At 39.3% G+C, this 23,214-nt stretch overlaps 1 protein-coding gene across 1 annotated transcript in view; it reads right to left on the reverse strand.

Moving 5' to 3' along the window:
- LOC124717180 overlaps nucleotides 1-23,214 on the reverse strand; it is a 128,657-nt gene that overhangs the window by 21,953 nt on the left and 83,490 nt on the right. The window contains exon 6 of the mRNA XM_047243957.1: nucleotides 2,594-2,798. Within this exon, the coding sequence (XP_047099913.1) occupies nucleotides 2,594-2,798 (205 nt within the window). The remainder of the gene's footprint in view (nucleotides 1-2,593; nucleotides 2,799-23,214) is intronic.

A 23,214-nucleotide genomic window follows, 5' to 3' on the forward strand; every position in this document is an offset into this window, starting at 1 on the left:
TGCTAAAGTAATACTGAGTCTTCTGTAATTTTTAAAATGTCATGCTATCTACCAACAAGGAAGAAAGAACTGTCATTAGCACAGAAATCCAAACAGTATAAAAGCATGTTCTATAAAGTGTTTTGTTTGTCTTGTGCAATAGTGCATTTGCCTATCAGCCACAGTAATCCATTTTATTTGAGGAAAATAACAAACCACAGAATTGTCAAAAGGTCACTGTGAATGGCAAGAACTGTACAAAATAGCAATGTTAGTAGAGAGTATGGTCCCTCAAGAGGAATAGGAATTGCCTTTTAGAAGGTTGTTATTAGTGGACAATGAATTCAGGACTTACAGAAGCAAACTGTCACTTATGCTAGCTACCTCCACTACAATAGTGACTTAAGTAGTCAAGGTAACAGCTAGATTATAATTCATGTACTTTGACAGATGTCACCAGTCAAAAATTTACACAAAATTATGGACCACTCTTGCTGTAATGTTCTTTCATATTCAGTACTCTAATTGTAGTGAAACTGTCTTGTTGTTGTTGTTTATGCTATGTTACAATTTTCTGGAGAGTTAATTCTTGTGTTACATATATTTGCTTTAACTAACCACAGAAAATAATGTCACATCTAATCTGGCACTGACAGCACAACATTCCTTCACAGATTTAATTAAGGCAAGAGACTGAAAATCTGTTTGAAAGGACACTTTCTCCCACAGTTCATATTGCTGCTGCCTAACACAATGGCTCTTTAGTAACATGATGCACATGCTCAATATCAAGTCGCATTGTTATAAGCTGAAGCTAGTAGCTACATTAAACACAAGTGTTATATAATCCAAGGTAATATATGAAAGTAAGTGAATATCTAACCAGAGAGGTTTATGGTGTATCTGACCGAGGGAAAAACAGAAAAACATCATCACAGATTGAGTTACTCTCAAAATGTATGCCTCACACACCAATGCAGTTGCAGTTAAATATTGCTTTCTCCAAGTTTTGTGGCTCATTATACCACTGATGGTGCAACTACAGGAACTGAGTTATATACAGAAGAGACTGTCAAAAGTAATATTTTGAAAACTATTCCTTCCATATTATATGTGTAACATAATCTCTCTCCTATATAGTCACAGATATTCCAAACAGTTAGGTCACCTGGACTGAACCCACTTAAAAGTAGGCATTTATGTTTCACAAGCATGTTTATTACAGCAACTTAATTTCATGAAAATATTAGGCTTCAGTATAATTCCACCATTTTACTTCAACACTTCAGGAATACCTGTGACACATCCAATTGCCCTGTCTTAAAATAATCATGATTACACTGATGTAGTGGTTACTACATTATCCAGACATAAGTGAGACACCTAATCTGTTTAATCAGTTTTGCACCCAGGTTTGAAGTATCAAAGCAATAACAGTCATATAAATCATCTGAAACAAGAGGTTTTGAAACCATTTCAAGGCTGATACACAGGTTCATCCTTTTGTGGCACATGTCGCAGCAACAGGTGCATTTGTCTGCATAAATTCCATTCCTCAGACCAGTATTATAGGAGAATTTATTTTCATAAATGCTACAAGTGACGTATGTCACAAGTGTATGGTAGGTGGCATCTGTGGAAACAAGTGATCCATCAGCTTGCTGTTGCTATTGGACCTTTTATGACCCAATCCACAGCCATGTAATTGTTCACATATGAGTTCACGAAAGTGCTTCTTCATACTACTCTTATTAAAGAATTTATGTTGACAAAATTTACAACTGCATGGTGTTTCCCAAGTGAAGTAGACATTCTGTCTTGAGGCCACTGCTTTCCATTAATGCCTTTAGACACACATCACAGCTTTACTGACATTCACCATTATGCACATGCTAATGTGATTTCAGTATAGTACTTTGTGCAAATGTCTGATTCCAGCTGCACACTAGCGAATGCCCATACAACTGTGGGGTTTGCAAACAGTGCTTTAAGTGCCAGCTTTGTGTGAATGTTTCACTGCAAACACAACAGCTGTATGGGCATTCACCAGTGTGTTGCTGTGAATGCTGCTTCAAGTAAGAACTTTTTGTGAATGTCTTGTTACATATGATACATCTGTATGCATTTTTACCAGTTTGGAGAAGTGAATGTATCTTCAGAGAACTACTTGTTGTGACTGTCTTTTTGCAAACACCGCAGCTGTATGTGCGGTCACCAGTGTGCAGCTGTGAATGCTTTTTCAGGCAGCTACTTGTTATGTATGTTTTGTTGCAAATATTGCAGCTGTATGGTCTTTCGCCACTCTGGAGGCATGAATGTACCTTCACATAGCTCCTAAACATGAATGTCTTGTTGCAAACACCACAGCTGTAGGGTCAGTTGCCAGAGTGCATCCTCAAATGTGAAACCAGGTGGAGTTTTTGCTTCAATGTCTTTTTGCAAACTTCAAATCTGTAAGGGCATACATCAGTGTGGACCTTCAAATGCCTGTTTAGGTTGCTAACCTTTGTGTAAATGTCTTGTTGCAAACGTCACCGCAAATGGGACATTTACCAGTGTGCTTATCTAATTGTTTCTTAAAATGGTCAGACCTTCTGAATATTCTGTCACATACGCTGCAGGAATGCAGAGATTCATGGCTCTCCTCATGTGTGTGCTCCTTCAGGTCCTCCAACTTTCCAAATGCCTTTTTACAGATGGTGCACCTGTGCACCAGATGTTTGGTACCATTTTTGTTCCCAAAGGCAGATCTGTGTTTAGTAATCAGACCACTGCTGCCATCAGTACCACTGTTGTACTCCACACCAACAGCGACAGTGCTGCAGAAAAGTGAAAAAAATTATCAGAAAGATTTTTCATAACATTACAGTTACATTTACTAATGGAGTGTAAAATTTCTCATGAGATTCCTGTGAATGCACTGTACAAGAAATTTGGCACACTAAGTTACAAATGACGATCCTGCTGTCTTAACTTCATGCAATATTTAAGCTTGGTTGAACCAATACATACTTTTTAGTTCATATGCTGTATGGCTTCAGATCATAGAAGTTTCCAAATTTGTCAGAGAGCATTGAGAAGAGATAAATGTAATCAGATTCACTGATAACATGTCACTGCAAAGTGAAATACCAGGTGTGAGAAATTAGCTGATAGGTCCTATGGAAATCTAATGCATACCACATGAAGATGTATTTAGGAATTTACCCTCCCTCTTTCCCAGCTATGAATCTTGCCACAGTGGGGTTGCTTCTGTGTGTCAATGATACAGACAGCTGTATCACAGGTGAAGACTCATCAGAGGGGTATGTGTGGTTATATCAGATTAATATACAGTGTTGAAGAGGGACACCAGCCTTTTCAGTGGTTGCTGCGGGATCAGTCTGGATGACTGACTGTTGGACCTTGTAATGTTAGTCAGTGTGGCCATGCTATATTAGTACTGTAAGCAGGTGTAATGAAATGGAAATTAAAGCTGTTTATACATACCCCAGACAAGAAGCTTCAGTGTAAGGATTAATGGGTATGGCATCCTCTTGGATAAATATATCAGAAGTGAAATAGGGGGTTAAAGAATGGGGAATCAACACACATTTTAATATAAGTAATGCCTGAGGAGGATTAATAATGAACAAGAAAATAGAAATGTTGGTGTGCAGTTATGAATAGCTTAGTGACAGCCTTATCTTAGCTAACAACCACAACAGTAATGCCACTGCATAAACCTACTATCTACACAGACAATAAGATTAATAAAAATATGATGATACAAAGCAAATTATTCAGCTCTTCACAAAATTTAATTGTACTGGTGACTGGAGTAACAGGGTGCAGAAATGGATTACAGGGAAAGGAAGAGACAGAAACACATTAGGAAGACATTGGCTGAGGGAAGAGAATGACTGGGGAGTTTTGCATAGAGCAGAATTTAATCATTAAAGACATTTTCTTTAAGAATCATGGAAGTAGGTTTTATACATGGGAGATACAAATAGACACTAGAAAGTTTCAAACATATTACATAATTACATGACAGAGTCTTGGAACCAGATTTTCTACAGGAAAATATTTCCAGGAGCATATGTACAATCCAAAATTTATTGCTTATGAACTGCATATTAAAAATTAACAAATTACAGAAAGGCATGAAATCAAGGAAGTGGGGCATGCATAAACTGAAAGAGCTTGAAACGAAATTAAAGAAGTGAAACTTCCGTAAATTTTAAAGCGCTTGCGGTTTTGGAAAGATTTATGGAGCTCTACCGAACTACTGATTTCTATTGTTATCGTGTCCTGTGTTGCAGATTCTGCACAGATATGAGATGCGATAAGCTTCAATGCAGGAGAGAATAAATAAATGAAAATCATTAAATAACAAACAAAATACTGAATTTAGCTGATGAAAGGAGAAAATATAGAACTGCAGAAAATGAAGCAGGCAAGAAGGTTTATACACACGTATAAAAATGTAGAAGAAAAATTGCAAAAGGACAAAACAAGAATGGTTAGAGGAGAAATGCAAAGCTGTAGGAGACTGCATTAACATCAGGAAGGCAGATGCAACATACAGGAAAATTAAAGAAGCCATTGAGGAAAGAGAAGCAGGTGACTGAATATCAAGAGCTCTGATGGTATGACAATATATGCATACAAGGAAAGCCTGAAAGCTGGAAGGAATGTATAGTAGGTGACACAATTAAACAAAGCTAATGACAATATTAGGGACAGGGAAGATGACGTACATGAAGCTGAGATGGGATGTGTAATACTGTGAGAAGAATTTGAGTGAGTACTAAAGACGTTAAGTTGAAACAAGGCCCCTGAAGTAGATGCTATTCCCTTACAATCATTCAGATCCATGGGAGAGCCAATCATGGCAACATTATTCCACCTGGTATGCAGCATCTATCTGACAGGCGAAATACCCCTCATCTTCACGAAGAGTGTCATAATACCAGTTCCAAAAAGGGCAGATGGTGACGGGTGTTAAAAATCTGATAGTTTGGGAGTATTAAGTCAGGGTCACAAAATGCTAACATGTATTATTTGCAGGAAAACTGGTAGGATCTGAACTCTGAGTAGTATTGCATCATGTGTTTCTACATTTCTCTGAAACACAAATTGATATTCGCATTCAGACTAATCTTAGAAGACAGGGTGAGAAAGGGAAAATTTACATTTATAGCATTTGTAGACACGGAAAAAGATTTTGACACTGTTGACCGGAGTAGAACCTTTGAAATTCTGAGGCCAGCAAGGATAAAATACTATTAGCAAAAGGTAGTATACAACCTCTACAAACAGAAGACTGCAGTTTTAAGAGTCAAAAACACGACAACGAGGCAGCAGTTTAGAAGGGAATTGGACAAGACTGGCGACTGGTGTGTATCCCCCATGTTACTCAATCTGCACACTGAGGAAGCAGCGAGGGGAAACAAATCAGAGCTTCAGATATGAAGAGATGAACTCAAATGTGGTGCAATAGATGAACATTGTGCCATAACACTCTGTTCATCCAGTTCAGCTTAGTATATCACAATTAGTTATTTCATTTGCCATCGACAATGTACCTAAAATATGGAGTTGGCTGTTAGGACATGTGCTGAGGCATCAAGGAATCATGGTTTGGTAATGGAGGTAAGTGTGGGAGGTAAAGTATAGACTGACTACAGTAGCGAGGTTAAAATTATGTAATTTGCTGTGGTTGCGCAGATATGTAGAGACTAGCATAGGATAGAGCAGCATACAGAGTTGGAGTAAAAACAGTGTTCATTATCGACTGGAGACCAGTACAACTAAAACATGTTGTTGGACGTTCACCTACATGTTGCAACATGTGAGGACACTTTCTTCCTGGCTACACTGCTAGTCACAGAAACATATGTGCTTACCTTGTTTGGACTGGTACTATAAATGACACATCGTTCGTGGAGGATTGGATAAAATATTTTACACACTGATGGACCACAGAGCAAATATTGTACTCAGAAAGGCCTGGGTAGAACACATCAATGTTAGGCATGAAATATCTGAATATCAATGTGTGGCTACTAAAAAGTCCATCACGTTTTCTTGAAAATGTATACAGATATTTGTCTTCGAAATATGGTCTTCAGGTACACCAGCATGCAGGTCAGTACTCCACAGTAAATAAAAAAATTTAGTAAGACATTTTTTGCACCATGTAGAGCTTAATTACCTGTTTCATCTGTCGACTGATTGAGACATTATTTCATACATAATAGCCCAATACGAAAATTACAAAACTGGAATTACTACTGTCACATAAAGTTTACAACATAATGAATGTAGATGCTGTTTGCTCTGGTATATTATTACTACTTCTGCTTATTAGGTGTTTACATAGGCTGTCAATGTATCAAACTGATTGCTTACATGTACTTTTTGAATATTTAGCATTTTCATGGTATTCTCATATTTAAAATGGTTACTATTTTCGTCTTAAAGTTCCTCCTGCATTTAAAAAACGACTCTGAAATACTTTCAGAGTTTTTGACAATGACTTTATGTTCTTAGTGAGAACGAATATCCACATGACTTTGTGACTGAATATTTTTACAGTTCTGAGGATGAATCCATTGATAGTGTCATAATTAGACCCATAAAGAAGTGTATGGTGGCAATGTTTTCAAGTCATTGTGACAATAACAATGAAGATGATTCTGTTCTTGTGAACGATTCATTTTATCCTATGATAAAATGGCTGGTGAGAAACTGACAGTCGCGTACACTTGCTAGCATTATGAATGTTATCCTGGGGTCATTACAAGCACATGAGCAAGGACAGTTCAGGCACCAAAGCATGTCATCGATGAGTTATATGGTCCCCACCCGCTGACAAACACCAATTGCTCTATGTATAAAATGGTGGTAAACAAGAATTTTTGTGGGAAATTAAAGAAAAATGGCCCAATTGTGCTACTGTTCCCTCCTATGATGCCTGCGGCTGTTGTCCTAAGCACAGAATTAAAGATGGCAACCACAGCTCACTAACCCAGACTTGTGATACGAGCACCAGTCTAACAATAGTGTCACAACCCAGCTCAGACCTGTCAGGCTATTTACCCTGAAGCGCCAAAGAAACTGGTGTAGGTACATGTATTCAACTACAGAGATACGTAAACCGGCAGAATACAATGCTGTGGTCGGCAACACCTATATAAGACAACATGTTTCTGGCACAGTTGTTAGATCAGTTACTGCAGCTACAATGGAAGGTTACCAAGATTTAAGTGCATTTGAACGTGGTGTTATTGACGGTACATGCGTGATGGGACACAGCATCTCCGAGGTAGCGATGAAGTGGGGATTTTCCTGTACAACCATTTCACAAGTGTACCGTGAATGTCTGGAATCCAATAAAACATCAAATCTCCATCATTGCTGTGACCAGAAAAATATCCTGCACGAAAGGGACCAACATGACTGAAAATAATCATTCAATGTGACAGAAGTGCAAACCTTCTGCAAATTGCTGCAGATTTCAATGCTGGCTCATCAACAAGTGTCAGTGTGAGAACCATTCAATGAAACATCATCGATATGGGCTTTTGGAGCCGATAGCCCACTCGTGTCTGTTGATGACTGCATGACACAAAACTTTATGCCTCGCCTGAGCCCGTCGCCACTGATACTGGACTGTTGATGACTGGAAACATGTTGCCTGGTTGGACGAATCTCGTTTCAAATTCTATCGAGCAGCTGCAAGTGCACGAGAATGGAGATGACCTCATGAATCCATGGACCTTACATATCAGCAGGTGAATACTCAGGCTGGTGTAGGATCTGTAATGGTGTGGGGCATGTGCAGTTGGAGTGAGATGGGACTCTGGCAGGTGACATGTACGCAAGATCCTGTCTGATCACCTGCATCCATTCATGTCCATTATGCATTCCAATGGAATTCCAGCAGGACAATTCGACACCCCACATGACCAGAATTGCTACACAGTGGCTCCAGGAACACTTTTTTGATTTTAAACACTTCCACTGCCCACCAAACTCCCCAGACATGGACATTACTGAGCATATCTGGGATGCCTTGCAGCGTGCTGTTCGGAAGAGATCTCCACGCCCTTGTACTCCTTCAGATTTATGGACAGCCCTGCAGGATTCATGGTGTCAATTCCTTCAAGCACTACTTCAGATATTAGTTGAGTCGATGTCACTTAGTGTTGCACAACTTCTGCATGCTCCCGGGGTCTCTACATGATATTCGGCAGGGGTACCAGTTTCTTTGCCTCTTCAGTGTATAACTGCATAGAATTCTGGTATGCTGTCCCATAGCTGGAATACTGGCCTCGGCTCCATCACATCACAATCCACCTCAGAGCTTGTGGGCTTTGCATATAGGCGTAGAGTTCTGGTACACTGTTCCAGAGGTGGAAAATGAGGACACTCTGAAATGTTGCAATCCAGCTTCCACTTGTTGGGCTATTTATAAAAGAGTAGAATTCAAATAAACGAGCACAGTTGTGGGCATACTGGAACAGGCTCTATGGCATCAGAATCCAAGTTCTGGAATACTGGCACTATGATGTCAGGAACGGAGGATGTTTGTGTAGGTCCAGGCCTGTCTGCTGACCTATTTTACATGTTTTTCCCCGAAGCTACTATTCTCTCAGTGGTGTATGGTCACTGCCTACTGCTTCTCCTAACTGAAAGTTCATCTACATCTACATCTACATTGATACTCCGCAAGCCACCCAACGGTGTGTGGCGGAGGGCACTTTACGTGCCACTGTCATTACCTCCCTTTCCTGTTCCAGTCGCGTATGGTTCGCGGGAAGAACGACTGTCTGAAAGCCTCCGTGCGCGCTCTAATCTCTCTAATTTTACATTCGTGATCTCCTCGGGAAGTATAAGTAGGGGGAAGCAATATATTCGATACCTCATCCAGAAACGCACCCTCTCGAAACCTGGCGAGCAAGCTACACCGCGATGCAGAGCGCCTCTCTTGCAGAGTCTGCCACTTGAGTTTATTAAACATCTCCGTAACGCTATCACGGTTACCAAATAACCCAGTGACGAAACGCGCCGCTCTTCTTTGGATCTTCTCTATCTCCTCCGTCAACCCGACCTGGTACGGATCCCACACTGATGAGCAATACTCAAGTATAGGTCGAACGAGTGTTTTGTAAGCCACCTCCTTTGTTGATGGACTACATTTTCTAAGCACTCTCCCAATGAATCTCAACCTGGTACCCGCCTTACCAACAATTAGTTTTATATGATCATTCCACTTCAAATCGTTCCGTACGCATACTCCCAGATATTTTACAGAAGTAACTGCTACCAGTGTTTGTTCCGCTATCATATAATCATACAATAAAGGATCCTTCTTTCTATGTATTCGCAATACATTACATTTGTCTATGTTAAGGGTCAGTTGCCACTCCCTGCACCAAGTGCCTATCCGCTGCAGATCTCTCCACCTGCATCTTTATTTAAACAAATACCAGGAGTGATGGAACCTTCTGCACACACCCCCACACTGGCATCCTGACTTACTGCACTAAGTTAAAGTGCAACCTGTGTGCTGCGTAGTAGGAACAATTATGTCTTCATTTAAACAAGTACCTTACCAGGGAGAGTCAGATCTGTCGACAAGACTGCCATGACCCCATCTGTAGTAACCATACTAAGAGCAAAGCTGCCCTAGAGTCGTGCCACCGTGCACTTCTGACACCTCTGTAAAGAGAAAAACCGCACGCATACTACTGATTCAATAACCTAACACAAAATGATGTATAGAAGTTCTGATTCCCAATGCTACTATGCTGTTGTGACAGCACTGCAGTAAGAGCCTGTGTGACTTGAATTAAAATGATGGGAAAGATGAACAATGCAGAAACCACACTTGCACTTCAACCTGAATGACAGGGAGTCAAAATTCACATAAGCTGAAAATAATATGCATGGATCCACGCATATGTTCTGCATGGAAATTGAAAAACTGGAGAGGCACATTCATCCTCCTGGTGGTGGATACTTACGGGATGGCTCTGAAGGCCCCCCCCCCCCTCCCAAAAAAAAATAAATAAATAAAATAAAATAAAAATAAAAAAATAGTTCAGGTACTGTGCTCGTAAAATTCACCAAAACATGTGTGAATGGACAGTGATTATTTCATTGGTAGTAACATGACCAACCACCAAATGGATTACATTATTTACATGTAGAATTGCACCCATCAAAGATGTGGCAACTATACAGGTATATGGTAGGTAAGTATGATCTTTTGCAACTGAATTACACATCTAGAGGTTCCCACCTCACATGTTCCACTATGCACACATCCCCACAGGATTTGTAAATGGAGTCAGCTAACATACAACAGAAATCTGTCTTCCATCCATTTCTCCTGTGCTTTATGAGACCAAAGAATGATGGCTCAGCTTTAACCACTCTATTGATTGGAAAGTGGAAAATCTAAGTATTTGTTCCTTTGTCAATCAGTCATAGGATTTGTATCTGTCACTTACCATTTCTTACTGCTCTGTTGGCGTTAACACTGAAGAAGGAGATGGCATAAGGTATGATTTATAAGTACAGTCAGGCACTTTATAATCTCATAAGTTGACTACAGAATTGTAAATACTTTTGGAGTCTGTGAAATCAAGTTCCATGCAGACTGAATGTAATTTAACCACTATAGCAAATGAAATATTGTTAAATACAGTTACTCCACCAGTTTGAAAACCTCCACAAACAGCTTCCCGGCTTACAAATGCACAATATGGTCTCCTTACAACCCAGTGGGCACGCTGCAGAACTTTGTTACATAATCTACATCTCCATGCTGCACTCATGACATTAGAAGCCCCCACAGGAATTGTAAATGGAGACAGCATGACATGCATGCTGAATATCATGGCATGTATGTTGAACAACACATGGCAGTACTATCCACTAAATTATCGGTGTTCCAATTTATGGTGAAAATCCAAAAATACAACAACTAGAAAACTACAAGTTCAACACACATTTTGACGAATACTGCTGCACTCTTCAATCCAATCATAAGTCCGGCATGACATTCTGTATTTTGCTCATGCAGTGACATTTCAGGACTACTTTTAACACTAATCAGAAGTCAGGAATGAACTATACCTTCCACCACATGATGACAACATAAATGAAGAACAGTTTGTATGGAGACACATCATCATTCTATTTGCATGCTGAATAGGAAAGCAAATAACTAGAAGTGATATAAGATATACACCACAATACATTGTATGAACATTTGCAGAGTATGCATAGTCAGTTTCCCAATGTGTGACACTTACCAGAAGCAGGATTAAATTCTTTAACACCACACACACTCACTACACACATTACACCTCACCACACACCACAAGCCACACCACACGATACCACACCAAGCACAATACACATGCACCAGGCCATTCACCAAACACCAGAGTCCAGCACAAGCAACACATCACACTCCACATAAGACAACAGATGGTGAACCACACACAGCACCCAAATCACACAACACACACCCAACAGAACTCACATAGCACACAACACCTAATACATACAATGCACACCACACACTACACATACCACACAAGACATCTCAGACACCATACACAGCATGCAATTACACACCACTTGCCACACCATACCTCACTACTGAACACAGAAAACAGCACAACAGACCACACCATATGACACACCACAGACACTATACAACCACACCAGAAAGCGCACATCATACACTCAACACACAGCACACACACTATACATTGAACACCGCCCACACACACCACACACCTCATGTCTGGTGAATTGTAATAGTTCGTATAGGCATGTGGATTTCTGTTGCTTAGTTGGTATAGAACTAGCAATCGTAGTAGTAGTAGTAGTAGTAGTAGTAGTAGTAGTAGATTCACATAGTAGGTCTCATGGCAAATTGAGATTGCAATAGGTTCCCAAATAGCTGCCAAGGATTCCCAGCTGGAAGTGCATCGATCCACACACTCTTTTGATGGATGAGAGTGTTATTTTTAATTTACAATGATTTTTACTGTAGGTACACCTTGGTGTATTGAACATCTGATAGTTATGTAGACGAAACACACCCAACAACAGTGAAAACATATATCAACAAGAAGAATACCATAGAGTACACTTGCATGTTAGCAACATCATCCAGCAAGTATTATCCTTACTTGTACAGATTTCACGAATTTTCTAGATAAATCTTATACTGCTAAACCATCAGAACACTTCAGAAGTAGTCTCTGCTATGAATTTCTAGCAAGTTATTCACATGTGACATTCCAACACAGTAAACCACCGAGCACAGTATTTCTATGACATCGCACTAAAAGTACAAATGTGCCTAGTTCTAAGTTTAAAATCATGATGTCAGTGAAGATGTCAGAGACAAAGATTGCTGACCTGTGATTCTGAGCACAGTCCAAAATAGTTGCTCCAATTCCTGACGCATTGTGGCCATCTACCACCTCACCAATTGTGTTATGTACACCATAGTGAAAGGTTGATCATCATCACAAGGTACCATCAGACTTCTACCACCTCCATGCACAAGAAACTGACATGCACACTTGATTGTAAATATGAAACCATTCCTCTCTCACAGAATGTTTATTATTCATTATATTTGTAAGTGTATGCATGTGTTTTTAATTATTTTCTTTTATTTCTCCCTTAGTTCAACAGCTCCATGATTCGGACAATACAGTTCCTGATACATCTGAGCAGCAGCAGCAGCACATCATATCAAATCTAGCATGCAGACATGCTCGCTAATTCAGCTCTTAAGACGTTTGAGTGAAAATCAAATACATTTGAGCAGCATAGATTCTGAACCATCCCAACTGAAGTACTCAAAAGACTTTACTTGAGAAACATTTCACTAATGGAACACAGTTTGTTACAAGAGCTGACTACTGTCGACTTCTTCTCAGCAGTGTTATTTCAGATCACCAGTCAGGCACACACTTGATCTTACAACTGTCAGTTTGTCTGTTCTCATTAATAATCCATGATATCAGAAAATACTTGAATGAGGACAAAATATCAGGCAAATCTCTCAAACATACTAGAAGCTTATAGTGGTACCATATCTGTGTTCTGCCAACATACATAGTTCCTGGGGCTCATAATATAGGAAGAATAACTACAAATCTGAAATCAGCATAGCAGATGCAGCATCAGATATATTGGAGCAGCATGCACAATTGGTTCCAGAAAAGCTCTATGAGACCTCGCTCTGGCAATGCATGCTATTTCTAGTCTACATCCCCTATATCGTTACCCTACTGACTGTGACCAGCAAGGGGATGTCTAAACCACAAGCACATTCCATCAGCTGTTTACAGCTATGCTACTCCCATCTCGATACTATTTCAAGTCTACAAGCACGTTTTGCACTACATTAGAATGCAACACTGCAAACCACATAGCAGAGTAATAGTATTTACATAATGTTACTCTACACCCACTAACCTGCAATGCATCTGTCCCACCAAGTGTCTTATAGTTCCCACTGTAATGACAGCTTAAGACAATCAATGACAAGTGCAGTTTATTTTGTAAATTAAATCATAAGTAATCCCATGTGTGGCTTTAATGCTCTAGAACAAAACTTAAAGGATTTTGATAAATAATACCTGAAACCGTCATGGTATATATATTTTCATGAAACAAAAGGTCTAAGAGCTATGTTTGTGGTACAGTTTCTTGCAGTTTCTCCTGACATACGACTATTACTAGGTATCTTCCTACCACATTCCTGTAGTGGTGGTACGAGTCTGCAACACATTTCATTGTCAAGAAGATAGATATCCAACAAGGTAGTGAAACAGTGTTTGAAATCCTAATAATAATAAGCATGCAGGAGTGAGATAGGTGGGTTGACACGGGGTAAGACGAAGTTACAGTCCTACTAACATACAGTTGATCATGTACATCGAAGCAAGAACTGAACCACATAAGGTGTTTGTAGCAGAAAGGGGGACTAGGATGAACTCCAAACATTTACTTATGAACAGAAGCATGTAGAAGAACGTAGCTCAAGTTTAAGTGAATAGTTGTGGAATGTCGTTGCTCAAAAATTTAAGTGTGTACAGGAGAGCCATGCAAGACGTATTTGTCAGGGAACCCAGAACAACCAAATCTCCCACCAAGTATGAAATTCATGCTGAGGGGTTTCGCCTGACTTCCACGTAGCCCACAATACATATGTCATGCATGACAGCAAAATGTGGCAATGTTTCACGACATTGAAGGAGGACATATAGATGTTTATGATGCAGGTGGTTAGGGATGGATGATGATCTTGTTCAGCAAGTGGATTAGGCTATTTGAGAAATCCGTCAACAGAGAACAATTCAGAACAAGTGAAAAGGAATGTCGTCATCAAGCATTGTCCTTGTTTCTGAAAACGTTTGGCCACACACTGCAGCTGCAACAAAGACACTTCTGCAGCATTTTTGGTGGGAAGTGTTTGATCAGCCACCATACAACCTGGACTTGGATTTCTCTGATTTTAAATTCTTTGCTCACATGAAATGCTGGCTATGAAAAGACTACTTCAGTGCAGTCAAAGAGTTGCTGACCAGTGTAGAAAATTGGAAAGCACATGTAGCTGCTTTCTATGATGAGGGTATTGGAAAGTTGCTACTACACTGTGACAAATGTCTAAGTCAGAGTGGCGACTATGCTGAGATGTAGCTGAAAGCTATGTAAATGAAGCTAAAAATGAAAGCTAAAAAATGAAATAAAGCTAAATGTTGCAAATAAAACATTTTTGATGTTCACGGTCATTGCCATTTAGTGACTGATGGGAGGAAAAAAGGCCTCACAGCTACTGTGATGTTTTCAGTGTCTGTGAATTGAAATAAATTTGAACAGATTAGCTCATTCTGGCACTTCAACGACAACATGAAACTGATTAACAGCTCTGGAAGACTTTTTAAAATTCAACCTGTGCTGGATTAATTCCTCAGTAAATTTGGGACACTTAAGAAAGCAAAGCCACAAATTTTGGACAGGGAGATGATTTGGTAAAGTAGACATCTGAGATTTCGAATTTACAACCCTGCAAAGATTACAAACTATGGTTTACTTGTTAGGATGGTGTGTGCGAGTGACACAAGCTACATCTGCAATCTAGAGTTTTACACTGGTGAAGGGAAGAAATTGGAAGACACTATTCTCTCAATTCTTGGCTGTTATCTTGGTGTGTGGCACCATATCAACCGGGATAATTAATATAATAGTACCTCTACTGCAGATTTACTATTGAAAAACCAAACAAGAGTCTGTAGTACTATTAGGGTTAACAGAAGTTCACCACAAACTTTGAAAGCCAAAGTAACAAGAATGAAGAAAGCTGACATAGATTTCTTTAGAAGAGGCAACATTATTTTCCTTGTATGGAAAGACAAGTAAGAAGTCGGAATGATATAAAAAATTCATGACACTTCTGTGTCAAACACATGAAAGAAAAATAGAAAAACTGGAGAGTATTTATTGATGCTTGTGTGTGTAAATCAATACAATGCTCGCATGAAATGAGCTGAATGTGCAGATCAGTACTTTTCTTACTAACATGTTCTAAGGAAATCGATGAAATAAACAAAAAGGTTGTCCTTTATCTAGTAGAGTGTGGACTTCTCAATTCTTTTGGAATTTACAATGCTCTGAACCAGAGAAAAAAAAAGAAATGCAGCGAGTTTGTCATTTTGGTGGCGAAAAACTAGGTTACTGATGATTACAATGAAGGCTCTCCAGACAGGGACAGAGATTTGCCCAGTGCTTCCCCTAGTGGAGCAGCGAGAGCACTACATGAAGATCTACCTGGCAGGCAGTCGAGTGACAAGCAGCAGCATGAGGCTGTGTTCATTTCAAACAATGGAAGACAGAAATTTCCTACCAAAGGCTGTAGAGTTTGAGCTGCCTGCAGAAAAAATATTCTCAAATTTTATGCAGTTCCGCTTCATAGAGAGAAATTTTTTACACTGTATCATACATTAAAAAACTACTAGACTCAAAGATAAATACAATATGAAAAAATAGTAACTGTAAAGGATAGGCTACCTTGATAAATCAAAGCAAAGGGCTCAGTCATAATATTTGCAAATTGTCTTTGTGTGTTAATGAAATGCTTAGTGTATTGTAATAATAATATATTTTATAACAAAGTAATATATCATCAAATGTGCACTGAACAAATAAGAGTATTTTATGTTTGTGTGATATGCAGGGTGATTAGAATTAAAGTTAAACATTTAAACCACTGTAGAAATAACACCATTGGTCAGAATGACGTCAAATTGCAACGGAATATTATTGGAGAAGGGGAAGTATGTATGGCAGAAGAAAACTAAATAGTTACAAAATGTAGCAATAGATGGCGCTTTAAGCATCATAATTTAATAGTGGTCGACTACAAATGACAAATGAATCATACGGCAATGCCTAAGGTGCACATTTGACATTAAACAAATAGTGGTCGACTACAAATGACAAATGAATCATACAGCAATGCCTAAGGTGCACATTTGACATTAAACAAATAGTGGTCGACTACAAATGACAAATGAATCATACAGCAATGCCTAAGGTGCACATTTGACATTAAACAAACGGTATTCCTCAGTGCGCATGGGTGTACAGTTGTGATACTGTTAGTTATGTAAGCCCAACCACTACGACAAGGTCATATCACATCGAATGGGAAAAATCAGTTTTAAACTCTCCTGAGACCAAAAACCACATAAAAAGCATCACTCACATCAGTTTTTAACTGTCCTGAGGCCAAAAACCGCATAAAATGCATCAATCACATCAGTTTTTAATTGTCCTGAGGCCAAAAATGGCAAAAAAAGCATCAATCAAAATCAAATCGGATTATTAATTTCTGTGTGATTGGCACAAAACATGTTTAATATGCTGTCCATCGTTTCCTGCAACGAGTGAAAATCAAGAAACAACATGTTCCACAACTAATTGAAGAGTTTCCAGGGTCATGTTCAGATTGTATTGTGCAATGCATGCCTTCAATGCAGCTAAGTTTGCAATTGAAACACTGAACACGTCTTTCAGATAGCCCCACATCCAGGAGTCACACAGATTAAGATCAGTTGATCGGGATGGCCAGGCTGTAGGGAAATGGTGCTTCAGCAGCTGCTTAACTGGATTTGCAATGTGCGGAGGTGCGCCATCTTGCATAAAAATGATGCCATCCATGCTGTTGGAGAGCCGGAATTACTTGGTTGTGCAAAGGATACTCATAGCGCTTACCAGTGATGGTACAGGTAACAGGACCGGAAGCACCTGTCTTTTCAAAAAAATACGGCCCTATGATAAACGATGCCGTAAACCCGTACCACACAGTGACCTTTTCAGGGTGAAGTGGTGCTGGTTGATTTGTATGTGGATTTTCCATTGCCCATATTCGGCACTTCTGTGTATTGACATACGCTGTCAGATGGATGTGGGCTTTGTCTGTCCACAAAATCTTCCATGGCCAATCATTGTCCACTACCATGTGAGCAACAAATTCTAACGCAAAGGTCTCTCTTGCTGGCAGGTCAACAGGAAGCAACTCCTGCACATGGGTAATTTTGAATGGATAGAAAAGAAGGCTGTTTCGTAGGATTTCACACACTGTGCTCACGGGTATGTCGAATGTTCAGGCAATTCTCCTGGCATTACACGTTTGCGCACCACCACTTGTCTCCTCCTGCATTGCCATGGCCACTGCTCCCACTGGCATCAAATCAATTCATTTCCTCCCTCTACCAGGTTGCACACCAGAAGAACCCATCTTTTCGAATTCCTGAATCATTTTCTCCAGACCCACAGCAGTCATTAGACTAATGCCGTTTTTCAAACCCTTTAGTGTCCAGAACTTTTGCAGAGCAACTGGTGCAGTCACCATTCTTGTAATACAGCTTTACAAGCAGAGGGCGATCCTGCCCTGAGACAGTCTTGGTAAACATTGCAGATGCGAAAGGAGCAAATGCTGTGTACTCGGCGTGTTTATAGCAACTTCAATTGATCGTATGCATGACAGGTGGTTTCATTTACATGTTCTGGCACATACAGCACCATCTATTGATCAATTTTCACACTTTTTTTTTTTTCTTTTGCCATACATTTCCCCCTTATCCACTAATATTCCATTGCAATTAGACATCATTCTGACCACTGGTGCTATTTTTACAGCATTTTGAAAGTTTAACTTTAATTATAATCACCCTGTAATACATTTATTGTTTTGCACACCAATATGTTGGATTATGGTAATTATTTTTAAATTTTGTTTATAATTTCATTGCTATTATGGTTTATATAAGGTAGCAATTGAATGCTTGCATTAAAAATTATTGTTTCATAATGTGGACAAACATTTTATGCTCAAACAACAAAACTTTACAATGAAGAAGATACAGAGTTGAAGAAGTGTAAATTTGTTTTATGGTTACATGCAAAACCAAACACAGCTGGCCAAAAAAACACCCTTTAATCTCTTTTTGGGGCAGCTGTTTGACTATGCAAATGACATGCAAGAAAGGTAAGTTATGTGGGCCACATGCAAATTATGCAGAATATAATATGCAGCTACTGTGGTAATGTGGAATAAAATATGCAGTCTTCATGTGTTTGTAATGTAACTTACTCATACTTAAGAGTACTCCAGCAGTACGCAACCTTCAATTCATCCAAACATATCAATCTTTTGCAAGTCTGGCGTAGTTGTGTTGGATCATTTGCAAGAGCTGAGTATAGGGAAACACACAAAAAGGGTTCCACTGATCTCAAATTTCATTTCTGAGTCCAAATATATAAACATCTTGCTGCTCTGGTAAAAGTCCCACTCACTGGGAATCCATTTTATTTCGAATATTTTACATATAACCTACATGACCAACCATACTCAGCAAATCACAATGAAGTGCAAAGAAGAGGACACTTCCAACTGTATTTCTATCACCTATTAGTGTTTATTCTTGTTCCATTCACGTGTCGTGCATGGTACAAATGATCACTAAAATGTCTCTGTGCGTGCAGTGATTGGTATAATCTTGTCTTCACAGAGGTATGAGAGTGATATAGAGAGAGCTTAAAAATATCTACAGAGATTCTTCAGTTAATACTGGCTCTTGAAACATTGTAAGTAGGCTGTCAATGGAAATTTGGTATTTATCTGCATCTGCGTCTACATACATACTCCGGAAAACACTGTACGGTGCATGGCAGAGAGTACCTTGCATCACTACCAGTCATTTCCAATCCTGTTCCACTTGCAAATAGAGCAAGGGAAAAACGATTGTCTAAAAGCCTCCATACGACCCCTAATTTCTCGCATCTTATCTTCATGATCCTTATTTGAAATGTATGTTGTGGCAATAGAATCATTCTGCAGTTGGCCTCAAATGCTAGTTCTCTAGATTTGCACAATAATGCTTCATGGAGAGAGTGTCATTCTCCCTCCAAGGTCTCCCATTCAAGTTCACTAAGTATTTCTGAAAAACTCGCATGTTGGTCAAACCTACCAGTAACAAAACTAGCAGCCTGCCTCTGAATTGCTACAATATCTGTCTTTAACCCAACCTGTTGCAGATCCCAACACTCAGACAGTACTCAAGAATGGGTCGCAATAGCGCACTATATGTCATCTCCTTTAGGGATGAGCTACACTATCCCAAAATTCTCTCAATAAAACGAAGTCAAGCATTCGCCTTCCTTACTATCAATCTGATACGCTGATTCCACTGATACATCTTTGCAACATTACGCTTGAATATTTAATCAAAGTGATTGCCTCAACCTGCAGCCTATTAATGCTGTATTCTAACGTTACAGGACTTCCTTTCCCTATTCATCCGCTTCAACTTACATTTTTCTACATTTAGAGCAAGCTACCATTCATCACATCAACGAGAAATTCTGCCATCTTCCCATACACCACAGTGTCCTCGGCAAACAGCCGTAAATTGCTGTTCACACTGTCTGTCAGGTCACGCTTCCCTGGGGCACGCCTGACAATAGCCTTCTTCTAGGACCACGTACTGGGTTCTTTAACTTAAGAAGTCTTCCAGCCACTCACATATCTGGGAATGTAAACTGTGTGCTTGGATCTTCACCAAATGGTTTCCAAAAAAAAAAGAATATCTAATCTGCCTGTTGTCCTCCATCTCCATGAGAAAAGGGCAAACTGAGTTTCACATAAGTGATGCTTTCTAAATCTGTGCTACCGAGCGAGGTGGCGCAGTGGTTAGACACTGGACTCGCATTCGGAAGGACGACGGTTCAATCCCGCGTCCGGCCGTCCTGATTTAGGTTTTCCGTGATTTCCCTAAATCACTCCAGGCAAATGCCGGGATGGTTCCTCTGAAAGGGCACAGCCGACTTCCTTCCCCATCCTTCCCTAATCCGATGAGACCGATGACCACGCTGTCTGGTCTCCTTCCCCAAAACCAACCAACCTAAATCTGTGCTGATCTGTGAACAGAAGCTTTTCTGTCTCAAGGAAATTTATTATATTTGATCTTGGAATATGTTCAGGAATTCTGCAGCAAACCAATGTTAATAATTAATTATATTGGTCAGTTATTTTACCTTTCTTATTTAAAGGAGTTGTCACCTGCACTTTTTTCCATTCACTTGGGACATTTTCCTGGGCGAGAGATTAGCAATAAATGCAGACTAAGTAAGAGGCCAATACTGCAGAGTAGTCTGTAAATCCGAAGTGGGGTTCCAGCTGAGCATGGTTACTTATTAGATTTCAAATTTTTCAGTTGCTTCTCTGTGCCACAGATGTCATTTTGTATGTGTTTCATGCAAGAGTCTGTACAGCAGCACGATCCTCTTGCATGAATTATTTCTTAAATGTGAAATTTAAAACTTCAGCTTTCCTTCTGCAGTCTTTGGGATGGACAGAAGCCTTCGACCCACTCAGTGATTTTACACATGACCAGAATTTTCTCGGGTTCTTGGCAATATCTTTCATTCAGGTACTGTATGATGGTGGAAGTTGATGCGTGCTTTGCGCATTGCCCTTCTTACCGATGCAGGAATTTCTACGAACTTTCACCCGTCAACAATTTGTGCATTATTTTTTGAACTGACAGTGCAACAGCTCTACTTCTTCAGCATCTTTCAAATTTGATTATTAAACCACAGAATGTCATTTCCATCCTTAATTCATTTACTTGGTACATACATCTCCAAAGAGTGATTTATAATTAGTTTAAACTTTGCCCGTAATCCCTCTATATCTGTCAAACTGGAGCTAAATGAAGTCCACTCTTTATCCAAGTGCAATGTTAACAACTGCTTATCTGCTTTTTGTAGCATAAACAATCTCTGCACTTTTTTGAGAGATTTATTAAGATTGGTAACCATTGTCACTATGAAGACTTCATCAGGCCTGTTTGTACCAACACAGTCTAAAATATTTCCGATGTATGTGGGTTGTCTAACTAGTTGATCAAGGAAGTTTTTGGAAAACATGATCAGTAGTACATTGTAAGACTGACTGACTGTACCACCTGCAGTGAATCCATAGACATCCCAGTGTACACTCAGTAGGTTAAAGTCCTCTACAACCAGTATTGTGCGATCTGGGTATTTATGTGCTACTAAACATAGACTTTCTTTGAATGACCCTAGAGCTGTCACAGCAGAATCGGGAGGCCGGTAATAACATCCAGCAATTAGTTTGGTTCCATCTATACATGTTACATGTAACCTGATGACCACTGTCACACTAGAGTTTGAACTCAATATTTTTGTCAACTTCAATGAACACACTCCCTCATACAGCATATTCAAGTTTTAGCCAGTAAAGATTTTTCAATACGTCCACAACCCTCTCCTGCAAGTAAAAAGAAAAATGGGAAACAGAATTCCTGTTGCCATTCTTTGTATACCTTCAGTATCTTCTGTTAGTCACATTTGGTACAGGTCTCATACATTTAATACTGTATTTGCAACACGTAAGTGTTTTCTGAGGAATTTCTTTGGCGGACAGATTGCATTTTCTGAGTGCCCTATCAATCGACTAAATCCTACCACCTGCATTACCTATGAATGAGCCCATGTAATCACTCAATTTCCTGCTCCCACCAGTTATTACACCCACATATTTCAATGAGTTGACTGATTTCAATAAAGACTCGTTGATATTGTGCTTGTTTCTGCATTTTGAGGAATGCACAGTTTTACATTTGAAGCAAGTTGCCAACCTTTGCAACAGCTCTAAATCTTATCAAGGACAGAATGATTTCTTGTGTAGCCTTTTCGAGACAGTACTTCCACATAAATAAATAACTGAATCAGCTGCAAAGTGTATTGTCACTTTTAATATTGTCTTTCAGGTTATTAATACACAACATCAACAATAAGTGTTCCAATACACTTCTCTGAGGTCTACCTGAATTTGTTTCTATTCCTGTCACTGAATCTCCATCCAAGACAACATGCTGTGTCCAGTCTATTAAAAAATATTCAGTCCAGTCACAAGTTTCATTTATTAGCTGATAAGATCTTTCTTTCATTAGTAAGTGCTACTGTGGTATGGAATCACATGATTTTTGGAAATTAATTAATACTGCAACCCCCTGGTTATAGTTTACTATAGCTTTCAAGATGAATTGTGAGAGTGATGGCATGGATAAAATCACTGTCTTTTATGTATCTCATTTTATTTGAGTTCACGTGTGTATATTTGTGAAACTTGTTCATATAGTAAAGGGTAAATCAGCTGTAAAATCTGCCTCAATCTTACAGAAATTTCATGAGTTCCTAGGGCATTGATAAACTTTTACGGTTTCAGCTGTCCTCTACATTACTGAAACTATTATCACTATTCTTGCAGTGGTGCAAGTAATATTCTCTTGCAGTACACTGAAATTTTCCACTTTAAAGGAATGTCTGAAAATCGATTTCAGCTTTTCTGCTCTTGTCATTCTTTGATTCTTGTGTCATCAGTAAGTGTCTGGACAGTAAATTTGTTACCACTGTCTTAAAAAGGAGCAGAATGGATGCGATGGGTCACAGCTCAGGGTTCACTCATTGCCCTTCAGACAATCAAACACGTTTAATTCCACATCTCTCTATCTGTAACCCTCCCTCCATTTGTACCTGTTATGCAGCAGTCACTCTTTCCTTATGAGTTTCTTTAAAAAATTGTAGAGTATGGAGGGTTCATTCCTTCACAAA

This window comes from Schistocerca piceifrons, chromosome 9 (genome assembly GCF_021461385.2).
Source record: "Schistocerca piceifrons isolate TAMUIC-IGC-003096 chromosome 9, iqSchPice1.1, whole genome shotgun sequence".
NCBI classification, from domain to species: Eukaryota; Metazoa; Arthropoda; class Insecta; order Orthoptera; family Acrididae; genus Schistocerca; species Schistocerca piceifrons.